At 30.8% G+C, this 13,789-nt stretch overlaps 1 protein-coding gene across 1 annotated transcript; it reads right to left on the bottom strand.

The window, feature by feature from the left end:
• Positions 1–1,377: 1,377 nt before the first annotated feature.
• On the bottom strand, positions 1,378–11,376 carry LOC136970153 (60S ribosome subunit biogenesis protein NIP7 homolog). The gene is made up of 5 exons (XM_067264557.1): positions 11,231–11,376; positions 5,500–5,586; positions 2,614–2,752; positions 2,266–2,406; positions 1,378–2,043 (listed from the first exon to the last, which is right to left on the bottom strand). Exons 1-5 carry the CDS (start codon positions 11,284–11,286, stop codon positions 1,924–1,926), a joined length of 543 nt encoding a protein of 180 aa, XP_067120658.1. The 5' UTR covers positions 11,287–11,376; the 3' UTR covers positions 1,378–1,923.
• Positions 11,377–13,789: the final 2,413 nt, after the last annotated feature.

Here is a 13,789-nt window from a genome sequence, read left to right on the forward strand (position 1 = left end):
TACAATAAACACATTGGTTCATTCCTACGATATCTAATGTGCTTTATCCTTTCTGTGACTGTTCATATATAGGGCATATTTACAAAGATTGGGAACCATTGAACTAAAAGTTTATTTACTCAAGTAGAGCAAATGAATGCTTGTTAATCACAGAAACTTAAATTTTTGTGAATATATAATTTATGTTGTAAAGGAAAACAACAGAGTAATGTAAATACGTAATGTTAAAAAAGTTGAAGTGCAGTGTCATCTACTTATTCCAGGATTCAGTTTACTTAAATCAAGCCGTCAGTTGTTGGCAATGTTTGCTTTCTTGTTAACAGATGACATACCAGTCATGAGCAACTAGTAGGCATAATATATAGTTTATTCTAATCTTTTCACTGGTCAAGTTTAGTTTGAATGTTCTTCATCACAGATATCAGCTTAATTAAAGACGCATAATGGTAGGAGGCAGAAAATGGAAAAATAAAATTAAAGTGGCAAAGTGCTGGGCAAATGAAATGCCTGATGAAAAACGACAATGACCATGGGATCCGAAGTGCGGACGTCCATGGTTGATTTGGCCGACACTCCAAATCCCTGCAAAATATAAAAGCCCAGCACTTTGCCACTTTAATTTTATTTTCCATTTTCTGCCTCCTACCATTATGCATCTTTAATTAAGCTGATATCTGTGATGAAGAACATTCAAACTAAACTTGACCAGTGAAAAGATTAGAATAAACTATATATTATGCTTACTAGTTTGCTCATGACTGATCATGTCATCATTAACACCTAGTGTAACTGCAGTTATGCATTATCTGATACTCAGCAACTCCATTGAAAAAAATACATATGGCAAAGTTTACTTGCAGCCCAAGAATTTCATTGCAAAAAAATCATCTATCTGCATTTTCAGATTTAAATAAAAAAAAAATCAAAGAATTCTGAAGATTATGAAATTGTAATGGGTTTCAAAATTTAAAAAAATCCAGCAACAAAGTTGCTAAATTTTTTAAAATTTTGTTTGACTATTCTGGCTATTGAGATTGTGTTTAACTTTTTATTATTATAAAATGGCAAAAAGTTTAATTTTGAAGGGATGGGCTTTATAAAAAATTATAAATGTTAATAACGAGTAAAATCTTTATTAAGTCTGACCTCTCTGGAGATACATATGATCCCCTTCTATCTCTCTCTTGACTTTTAACCACCAAAATTTAATAGAATCAATAACCACTCATACACAAGCTCCATGCTAAATTTTATTTCTTAATCTTTACCCATTCCCGAGATATTAATGGAAATAAATTCCAATACCTTCCCTTGTTATTTTGCTTTCCTGCTGTTATGTATACGTAAGCATTTGTGTAAGTAAACAATACAGATAAAATCATTTGAAAGTTACTTTTTATTTTACCTTGTGAAAAAATGCTATAGATCCATCAACATCTGTCAAAATTAACTAAAGTACACTGTCTAGATCAGGGATCCTCAAATATGACAACCAAATAAAGTTTGTGTGATTCTCCAACTTCCGAGTTGGAGAATCACAATTTTGTAACTTTTCACTCACTAACAATCATATTCATAACTAAGAATTAGAAGTTAACCAATTAATATTCACTTTGGTTTTAGTATGTGAATACTTATTGGTTACCTCTAACTCTAACTGTTGATCCTCAGTTGAGCCAGTCATTAAAAGTGTGTGCTATTTTGGACAATTTTCTACAAAAATCCATCTTGGATAATAAAATTCAAAATGCAAAGAAATGTGAGTGCTATTTTAAGAGGTCATTGTGTTTTCGTACAGGTGTGGCCACTAGTCATTTCCTGTAATCATATTTTCTAGAAACCCTGATATCATCATAACATGATTGAAAATAACAGTAAAATGGAATAGTAAATAAAACAAAAGTTTTATTTATAAATACAAAATTAAGTTAGAGAATCTTCACATCTGATGTACTCTCCGATGTCTGCCTGATGAAAAACGACAATGGCCATGGGATCCGAAGTGCGGACGTCCATGGTTGATTTGGCCGACACTCCAAATCCCTGCAAAATATAAAAGATACTCTCCTTTTTAATTTATTGATAATTTCTAGAACATGAAATAAAGAAAAAGGAAAAACAAAATGCATATTACTCATTATAAACTGGAAAAGTATCATATTGATTAGGCCATAATTATACTTAAAAATGCAATTTACGATTCAAATTTTGATTTCATATTATTAAATTTGCTCTAAGAATTATTTTTATATTTTGTAAACTTACAAGAGGAAGGCCACTCATGGTACAAACAATTACACCCTGATATTTTTCCGTATTGTCCGTAATCCTTGCAAGACCAGACTTCATCACATGATTACCATAAAGAAATTGTTGTTCTGAATTTGGTTTCAACCAAACTTTATGCTAGAAAGAAACAAAGTTTTCTTCAATTAATGAAATAAAATCTCAATTTCCAAAAATTAAGATGAGGCTTTTTCTTATAACCAAGTAAAGCATATGATTTGGACTCAATTTAATTAAGTATTATATTAAATTTAAATTGCAAAGTTACAAAATCAGTATTCCAGAGATGCTGAAACTACCATCAATTAAAAATATAATAATATTTACCTTTGCATAAGGAGCCAAGTAATCCAATGCTGTTATGTGTAGATGAAATTTTCTTGTTTTTGTGAATTTTCCAAAGCAGGTTCCAAAACTAATTAAGTTTTCTCTACTTACGTTATATGCTAATTTCAATATCTGTTCACTGTAAAATATTTTATACATATTAATATAAATTGATAGCGAGAAAGAAAGAAATAAAATATATTAAAATTAATCAAAACTAATGAATGAGTTTCAGTGGATAAGCTGTGGTTTTATTTTGTTTTCAATGCAATTTGTTTCACTTTGGCTCTGTTCTGCTCAATGCTATCTTCCAATTGTTGTCTGTATATATACAGTCAAACCTGTCTATAACGAAACCCCAAGGAACCAAATGACTCTTCCATAGTAGACAGGTTTCTACTATATACAGGTATCCCTTGATTAATGCAATTAATAAATTTCTTGATATTACCATGTATATCAAAATTGTGTTAATCAAATACAGTGGTACCTTGGTACTCGACCCAACAATCAGCACACGCTACAACAGATTTTCAGTTAATAACAAATATTATTATTTTAACTTTAATTTTTTAATTCATCCATAAAAATGTTCTCTAAGATAAAAATGAGTAATCAATTCTAAACTATCGCCAGAAAGTTTTTGATAGCTTATCCATCTTCATACCACCTGGAAACGAGTTTCAGTGCAGTTGTCAATCTCCTCACAAAAAACAGACACAGATTGGAAATCACTCACCAAGAAGATTTAAGGTTACAGCTCACTAAATTGAAGCCAAATATTGAAATTTTGCTACCAAAGCATAGTCAGTCGAGATGCGTCTGGGTTCCATGCTATCGATAGCTATTACGTTTTAACCAATCACAGTTTAGTTAACATTGTATTTTTTGTCATGTGACTGCAACCCACCATTTTCTAAGCATAGCACGTGGTTTTAGCATTGTCATGTATCAGTGCTAGTGAAATAGTTTTGTTTTAAAATGTCAAAGAAAGGACAATGAAGCCAGTGAGCTACAAGTCACCAGTTCAAGATGCTTGTTAATTTTATGGAAGACAACCCTAAATAAATGTCAGGGAAGTTAGATGCTTCCTTTACTGTAAAAGATCACCAGAAATTGCGGCAAGAAATAGCCGACCGTCTGAATTCCGATGGAGTCGGCTCACAAAAAGATCCAGGAAGATGGTGAAACGTAACTGATAGCTTTGAATATAAATATATGACTATCATTTTAATTTATACAGATGCGAATGAAACCTATTTCAGAAATAATGTTCATGCTATAACTACTTACTTTAAATTTTAACAAGAAAGCAATTACATTATTCATACAATATTCATAAACAGTTATAGTAATTATTTTTAAGCAATACAACAACATAGTTTATTAACTCTCTCTCCAATTGCTCGTGAAGTAAAACCATTCTTACAACAAAAGATGCCACGTTGTTTTTATTTTCATTATGTTCCTAACGGCAGCTTGAGAGTGACCAATAACAAAAGCTTAGTTATCACACGTGGCTATCGAAACCAAAAACAAAACATACGGCTCGGAATAGCATTTTCACAATTGATTAAACGCGAATCACGTGGTTCCAATAGAAACTGGTTTTTATCGTATTTGTTAGCTTAGAGATACAACTCAGAATAAGTCCCCAGATACAGAAACCTTATGGGCAGGAGGTCCCAATTAATTACCGTATATCTCGGCAGATAAGACGATAGTTGAACCATAAAAAAATGGCCCCGAAAATCCAGGGTTGTCTTATAGGACAGATACAAAAAAAAATTAGATTGTAATTTATATAAATTAAAATCATTATAAAAAGACAGACAAACCGTAATTATTTACTAGAAGAGAGTGGGGTATGTGCACAAAATAGAATAGCCCATAGGATGTTTTTGTAAATAGTCAAGGTCATTACCCGAATGCCCGAATTAGTGGGAATGTTTGCAAAAATTGCCAGATACAAGAAAATAAAATTTGTTCATTCGAAAAATTACAAATAGGACATAATTCCATATATGCTATACAGTATTATTATACAGATAATGATTGCTGATCTAAACTAAATTCATAGTTCGTTGATAGTTTGGGGGTCGTCTTATAGGACAGATATATGCTGAAACTATAAAACTTCGACGAAAATTTATACATCGTCTTATCCGCCGAGATATACAGTATATATGAACTTCTGATGCAAACTGGAAGTTGCATTATTTCAATTCAAAATCTTTCCCCTGAAAACAGTTAATAGATGACTGGCACAACTCTATTGCTAACGGAAAAGTATGATGTATGGGGACAAGACACTACAGTACTAATTTGAGGTGGAGAGCATATATTTTAAATTTAAAAAAATTAAAAATATGATTAAAAATTGCAGCCTGCAATTTGATTGCAAAATGATTTATTGTGACATCACAATAAATCATTGTTTGTTGATACCTAAATTTATCAAAGAATCCATTTTCTAAGAAATTTCTTTAGATTAATTAAATACTTTTTAATTAGTATTAAGAAGTGTTTTTCATACTTTTGCTCAGTAAATACAATTGTGTTTCCAGTCACTACATGCATACTAGTACTAAGTTTTTTTTTTACAAAAAAAAAAAAGAGCACTGCACATAAAACATGTGTAACATTTATTTAAATTTAAATAAGCTGCTTTAATAGAAAACATGAAAGGTAATTTTACTTAACACTGTTTTTTAATGTATAATCATTAAATTGTGATAACAAATTATGTAAGAGACTTTGATGAATAATTGAAGTGAAAATTTAGTTAAAAAAAATAAAGTCATTTTTGGCTTATGCTCACATGCATATGTTTAATCTATTATAATGAAATTGATGAAAACTGTATAATTTAAGTAGCTTTATTACCTGGTATAATATACTCTGTCTTTATGGTACCGAAAACAATAAATTCCATCAGGACGATCCACCAACAGCTTGATATTCTCGCCAATACTAAAAGATTTATCAAAATATTTATAAAGATTAAACAATTAATTAATGTATCAATAATTACAAAATATGTTTCAATTTACTGCATAAAACCTCTGGTAAATCTACAATTAAATTTTAAAACTTTTCTAAAAATTTTATATCTAAAAACAATTTAAACACACCTTTCAACAAAAGATAAATATTAATGTTTTTTAACAAATCAAGATTTTGTTGATAAAATTTTAGTCATTATATAAGACTAAAACATTGATACTTAATTTGTATCATTAATCAAAGCTCTAAGGCAAAAATTCTTAATTTTTGAACTTTGGAGATTTGTCCTTTCATCTATCCATAAAACTAATTTAAAGCTCTCAAATAAAAATCACAATTAAATGATAATGTACTGTACCTGTCAATTTAGAATGGTTAAATTATGTTTCAGAAATTTGGTTTGTCAGCTTATGAAATACAAACTCATTACTATTTAAAATATAATACAAAGAGGAAAGTGTGTTTCACAAATCTTGGTCACACTGTTCTTATACACCAGCGGTTCCCAATCTTTTTTTGACCAGGGACTACTTTGATTTCATTGTTGTTAGCAGGGACCACAAGGTTTAAGAAAAATGAACTGTGTCAATCTAAAAATAAACTTTAATCAAAACTTTTAACAAAGTATTCATTAAACTCAAGAGTAACATGCTTCCACAGTACTATTATAATAGAAAACATAACATTTTTAGTAAAAATTAAATTCAGTTTGTATCAATGTGAGAATAATAATTTAAAATGAATAAAAGTTTTAAATCTTTCGCGGACCATATTTTATCTCTTGCGGACCACTGGTTGGGAACCGCTGTTATACACCGTAGCAAGGACAAGTCTACATTAGTACTCAAAGGACTCAGATTCTACGAATGAACAGAATCAAGCACATCTCAACCAGCTTTTATACACACTAACTACTCTAGAGTAGTGTTTTTCAATCTTTTTCTCATTGTGGATGGTAAAATTATGGATTTTACATGGACCAGTAATTATATGCAACTATGAATTAAGCTTGTTTATAATGCTTAATACAGTAGAATCTCATTTTAAAGGATTGCAGAACAATGGATTTTTTCCCAGGTCCCGCCAAATCAATATAATTTAGCCCCCTTTAGCTGATCCATTATTTGGAATAAGTGTTTTTCTACCCAAAATTTATTGTATATTTTGCATTTTTTCAACATTTAGTTAATATTTGGATGTTTCTAGAAATTTGTAGAATTTGATGATGCAATTGTTACATTTGGGATATGTACAGTACAATTGAAGAATTGTACAAAGAGAGTTGGTTGGCTGATACGATTAAGGAGGAGTCACCTAGTGAACACTGTCACTGGTCCAATTGTAGTGCTGAAATTTAGCCAGGCCATTGAATATTTTGAAGTCATGAAGACCGTCCAGATGAGTTTAAGCATAAACAAACAGGCTGTACTGTACAGGAGGGTCTAATGATGTGTTCACTTGTTTATAATCGATCAGCGCCGCCGTAACTTATCCGTTACAATTCCCAGACACGCACCTGTTATCAAAGAGTTGACCGTTACGATTTGACCGTTACGAGATTGACGGTTGCGATTTGCGCTGATCGATTATAAACAAGTGAACACATCATTAGACCCTCCTGTACATGATACTGCTAATATCAAGCAATGTTGTATTCAATAGACATAAAAGCGGCATCAAAAGTAACCAAGATGGACAAACTTTTTAACAAATCGTGAAGTCAAGCAAAGTGCTAATGAGCATATGTAATTTGCCTCTTTTTATTCTTACAGGATGTACAGTTTTCATCAGCTTTGTCGTACACACCTATTGCATAATATACAAATACAGGGTGGGCCAGCGAAAACGAAATGGCAGAGTGTTCGTGTTCATCCAAGCAAAGCGCTCAGACAGGTCGATTTTACTCTCAAGGGGACATCTTTTGCAATAAAGTTTTTGCGATTCTGATTATTAACTAAACAAACATTTTTTTCGAAATAAATGCTTGTTTAGTTAATACAAAATAAATGAGTTTTTAAAATTTTTTGTTGTCTGTTGTATTCAGAATCGCAAAAACTTTATTGCAAAAGATGTCCCGTCGAGAGTAAAATCGACCTGTCCAAGCGCTTTGCTTGGACGAACACGAACACTCTGCCGTTTCGTTTTTGCTGGCCCACCCTGTATATGTGTTTCTATAGGATAAAGAATAGAGATCTCAAGAGATTGAACAATTTCAAGTACTGGTATTTCTTATATATAGAGGTTAAAAACAGAAATTTTTCAAATAACATATTTTCCTGGGTGTGCGGGAAATCCATTGTTCACAATATAATGGATTCTCAAAACAATGGATAATTTTTGGCGGTCTGAGCAATCCATTAAAAGAAGATTCTTCTGTATTTAATTGTTTATCTAGAGTTACTGTGTGTAACAAGTATGTATAGTAATTCTATGGGCAACATTTAAATAGTAATCTAATGAACTGTGCTAGCATCAGTACAGTCAAATATTTTTCTGCAGTCAAGTGACATTTTTTTGCAGACTGACTCTATAGTACATGTATCTCCTTGTCCATTCATCAAATAATCTGTAATAATAATTCACATAATTCTTGAAAAAATTCTAAACTAAACTAAATTGTTTGAACACTGATATCTGTGACATCTAAAAAATCCATTAACAACAGGTTACGAATTACTGCTCTAAATCTTGATATTCAAAAATATTTTAAATCTCTTAAATTTCTTGATAAATTTGATCAACAATTAATATTTTCTAATAAAACACTTTTATATTTTGATCAAAAACTTTTTGAAAATTATAAAAATGTACTAACTCATGACAGAGCTTTTCTGATCTTTGGAGACATCTGTTGCAAGTATTTTGTCAAATGTAAAAAGTGCTTTTTTAAGAAAATGTTAGTTTATTAAATTCTTGTAATTAGGGATATAACAAAAACTAATTATATTATTTTGTTACATAAGAATTTATCTGAAAATGTTTAATGAAGTAACTTATTGCAACTGCCGAAGACAAAAGTATTTAACATGTCTTAACTAGGGATTGCAATCCAGCAGTGTTTTCAATCCAGCTGGATTTTTGCTGGATTGAAATCATTCCAGCTGGATCCAGCGTGGATGTATTTTTGGTGCAATAAAGTGTTATCTGTCTATCTATCTACCCAGAAATTTATGGATTTTTAAAGAAATAAAACATTTTTTTTCCCTCACACACACCGGGATGTATATTAGATAATTACAACTTACTTTCACACCGGTACAGGCTCAAGTAAGTTGTAATTATCTAATAAAACATTTTTAAAAAATACTTAAGAAACTTTTATTATTTAGACTGGTCACTATAAATCAGTAAAACTTCTTACACATTTAGGTAGTAAACTTAACTTTGGTTCGGTTTAACACTTTAGAGATAATTAACTTTAAATGTTTAGTTAGATTATAATTATAATGTAATCTTTAAGTTAAATAATAGCAAAGGTAATTCTACTAATTAATTTATATTAATATATTATAATAATGTAAGGACGGATAATCAGTGGCTAAGTGGCTATCAGTCTTACCAGTTTTCTTATATAGGCTCTACATATTAGTCTATAGTTATTTATAAGTATATAAAACTATGTGCTGGAAGTAGAATAAGTTAAATAAACTACACCTTTATCAATCCAGCAAAATTTAATAAAATAATAACGTTTTTAACGATCTTCCTCGGTTACAAAAAAACAGAACATTAAATATAGAACATAAAATGTATTCGAAATAAATACAAAAATTAACGGAAAACGCCCAAACGGACAAAATATAGATAAATAAACAAAATAAATAGCGGAAAAAATATATATATATAAGATATAACAACGAAACCAGCATTGTCCGTTAATAACATTAATTAATGTAAAAGGATCTCCACACGGTAGACAATGAGTCCGCATCTCTATGGTTTATACAACCAGTTGTCATGTGCACCTTGCAGATTTCCAATCTCTCAACATGTTTGACCGTTTGCTTATTCATCGTCATTTTTATAATTGCCGCTCGATGCCATTGGATGTTAACATCCTTCTGTCTTGCGTATGATGCCAGCGCAGTATTGTTAAGGTTCTTACTGATTGTATATTTGTGCTCTTGAGCCTTTGTTTTAAACTGCACATCGTTGCACCCACATAAACAAGCTTGGAATTGAAACGTTGGTTGTGTAAAGGCACCGAATATATAAACCCGTTCATATTCTGTTGAATTCCGATCCTCTTTCTTTTTATTGTTTCTTAAAAGTTTGAAAACAGTGGGATTACGTCGGTATACAATACGAAAATTATTCGAGCTGGCAGTACATCTATGTATCTTGTTTAAAAACGGGATGTAATTAAGCACTATTCTTTTTATATTTAATCCAAACACATTTTATGTTCTATAGTTAATGTTGTATTCTTTTGTAACTGAGGAAGATTGTTAAAAGCGATTGAGTACGTTATTATTTTATTAAATTTTGCTGGATTGATTAAGGTATAGTTTATTTATAAGTAATTTAATTATTAGTGTTAGTAAAGTAGTGAGTAAGTAATTAGTAGCAGTCTAGTAGTTAGTAAAGTGGCAACACGACAACGTAGACTTTTATACCATTATTTAGAAAACTAACTGAGTATTTGCGGATCTGCAGCGCTGGATCCAGTTGGATTGCTGGATGAGGGATCCAGCAATTGCAATCCCTAGTCTTAACACTGAAAAAAAAATTTAGTTTTTAAATAAAAGCATCAAAACTCCAATTTATTTGTAAGAATGTCTGTTTATGTTCCCCACTGAATGAACATTATTGTATGAAGCTGTGACATGTTTTACTTTATGTCTAAACAATTAATTGATTCCTGATGTAATATGATTAAAAGCATGAAATTAATTTCCTATTTTTGTTTTAAAATCCATTAGGCCTAGCTGCATTAGCTGATAAATAACACAGTATTTCAGTGTTACCAATTATCCATATTTTAGGCAGACAGACCACTAATTTTGCATATATTTATGTACTCTTTCTGTAATTTCAGTCAATTTCTGAATGTCATCTGTACAATTCATGAAAACATTCAAACTCAAGCACAAGTTAAAGATGAGGTCTGACATACTACTTTGAGAATTCCAGTTAGGATGCTAGATTTGGGTCCAGAGCAGGAAGACATCTTAGCTTCCTCTTCTGCCATCTAGCTGGCTCAATAAGTATTTCTATATACTTATGATGAAAAGTGGCTAGAGCCCCTCAGAAACCGATACAAAACTATGCTGTACAATGATCAACACAGCCAGAAATAAAAGTATAGAAGAATGTATGGCATATTTAACTGAGTAACAGCTTTTCTCAGCTTCTTTTTGGCAGATGTTACTTTTAAGTATTTCATACATATACAAACGTATAAATGACCTGAAAGTAAATTCTTAACTTCTACACTTTTATTGTTTATATTGTCATACAAAAGTTTAAATATGATATATTTTTAAATTGTTGATATTTAAAAGTATATTGTAACCACGTGATAAGTATACGTTTTCAACAGTACTTACCACGTGGTTAGTAACGTGTTATATATTTCTCCGATTATTTAAATATTAATCATTATACTTACTATTTAGACAATTTTTCAAAAAATATACGCGTCTCTTCTTCGGTTAAAGGTCTCATTCTTTATTTGTACCAAAATATTTTAACACTAAAAACAGTAAACATAATAAATGGCACTATAACATCCAAAGTATAACTTTTTCCGGTAGATGTCGCTTCTCATAGAAATAATACATAAATGGTATAATATAATATCTCTAATTTGAAGTCTATTTTATATTCAAAATTTCTATTTTGTGAAGACAAATTATTCTCAAATATTATTAAAAATATTAATCTAATCATTTGGATTCTTGTCTATAGACTAAAGATTTTATTTTTTCATTTTTGACTCTGCCATGTGGGCACTAAAACGGCCTGTTTTTCGTACACATGGTGCGTTCGGTCAGGCCTACAACGGGCAAATAAGAAAGATATTTAAAGAGACGAATTCTAAATATCGCTCATGAAAAGTTCTCGGATTGTGGCAACTAGGGTAAACTTGCCTAATTCGTACCCCTTAAGGAAAAACCATTTTATTATCGAAATTAATAAACAAAAATTATTTTTCATTTTAAGTAACTTTTATTTGAGAAATATTTTATTACTACCATAATCAAATTTAGCATAAATCTTATAAACTTCTGAGAAATAAACAATTTAAAAAAACACTAAAAAAGTACGATTTAGAACCATTCATCTTAAATCGTACTGATATATTCTCAAATCGTACTTTGAGATCCTATCATTGGTTTGCATCTTAAGAATCAAAATCTTAATCAATAATGTATTAATACGTGTGTAGATTCGGCTGATGGTCTTCGCCAATTCTTGGCAGTCATTGCAGTTGTAATCCGTTGCTTTTTATTGGTTCCTGCGCAAAGTTCATATACCCATATCTCACATCGTGTGCATTTGATCATACTTTTGCGGTTATTTTTGAAATCAGTAACTTAGTAAAAAATAACAGTTTACGAATCGGTAATAGCTTATTGTGACATTCATCTAAAATGGTTTTCCTAAATCGTACCAGTACGTTTTAAGAACTTGCCTGGAGTACGAAATAGGCGCAAGAGTCGAACAAGTTTTACATTTGCCTCCAAGAAATTTGACAACAAATACTCATATATCATCACATCAGGTGAAATCACAAAAATACGCATTAATACGTCACAGATAGTTAAAAAACTTATACACGATCCAATTTAAAGAACGTTCTTACGAAATGTGCAAAAATATTACAAAAAAAGTTGAAAAAAACTTACCTTTTCAATATTTTTGTCGGAAGCGGCGTAACAGCGTGTTGTCTGTCAGATGGTAATATGGCCGACTGTTATTTACTTTTTTTGTCACTAAAGGCACTAATAGCTATTACCGGAGTCGAGATATAAGCGAAGTACGAATTATGCGCAAGTACGAATTAAGCAAGTTTCCCCTAAGTTGTTGCATTGTAGACCCGGTCGAACCCATCATGAGTATGGAAAAAAGGCTCCCTTCTTAGTGCCTTCAGGGAGATAAGAGCAAAATACGAAATAAAAAGGTCTCTGCGGAGAAATGAAACAAAGAGTGCTTTTTTTTAAAAACTTTTTTCGCCCTGTGGACACTAAGAGGGCCTCTTATCAAATCGATTATGGGTTCAGCCAGGTCGAACCCATAATGTGCTAAAAAGAGGCCCTGTAGTGTCCATAGAGCAGCGGTCGAGGAACCGGGGTAAATTACCCCAAATGGGGTAAAAATGAAATTATTGGGGGTAATAAAGAATTTCTCCAAAACCTAAAGAGTAAAAGTTTTCAATGAAATTATTGTGTTCCAAAATGATAATTTTATTTGGTTTGTCTATTATTTATTATTTTCATGAAACTTTTTACATTTTCAGTTAAAATGACTCGATAAATATGTATCGATTTTCTCCTTTTCAAAATGAGGGGGTAATGTCGACTTACACAAAAATATTTTGGGGTAATGGCTAAAAAAGTTTCCCCACCCCCTGCCATAGAGCATAGTTTTAAAATATATACATATATTATATATATATATATATATATACATATATGAAGCGTGCAATGCCATAATGTTGTAAATGCCAAAAAAACAAACTTTTCAGGAGAGAGAAAAAAACACTTTCTAATGAACAAACTTTAATCAAATGCTATAAAAATTATTTTAACAATTTACACTTTGGAATAAAACATTGGGTTTAGTTTCAAACACCTAAGTATGATGGTAAGGAAACAAAAAAAGTTTAAAAACATGGTTAGAGCCATAACGTTGTAAATGCCAAAATTGTGCAAGTGCATAAAGTTGTAAATGCCAAAAACAATTGCAATCATAAAATTAATGTTTCTACAGCTGAAAAACAGTTTTGAATACCAAAAACTTACATTTAGATTATTAAACACAATTTACAAATTCAATATCAATTTTAACATTAAAAACTGGCAATAATCTATTAGTGACTGCTTCCTGGCTTCAGCAATGTTGGGCCCACAGTTTTGGTACTTGAACTGGGCTGTAATCTTAATTAATTGTAATATAATTATGATAAATAAAGGAAAATATAAACAATAAGGTATTAATTTAGTGT

Source organism: Centruroides vittatus, unplaced genomic scaffold, assembly GCF_030686945.1.
Source record: "Centruroides vittatus isolate TY-2023 unplaced genomic scaffold, ASM3068694v2 contig_19, whole genome shotgun sequence".
Classification (NCBI taxonomy): Eukaryota; Metazoa; Arthropoda; class Arachnida; order Scorpiones; family Buthidae; genus Centruroides; species Centruroides vittatus.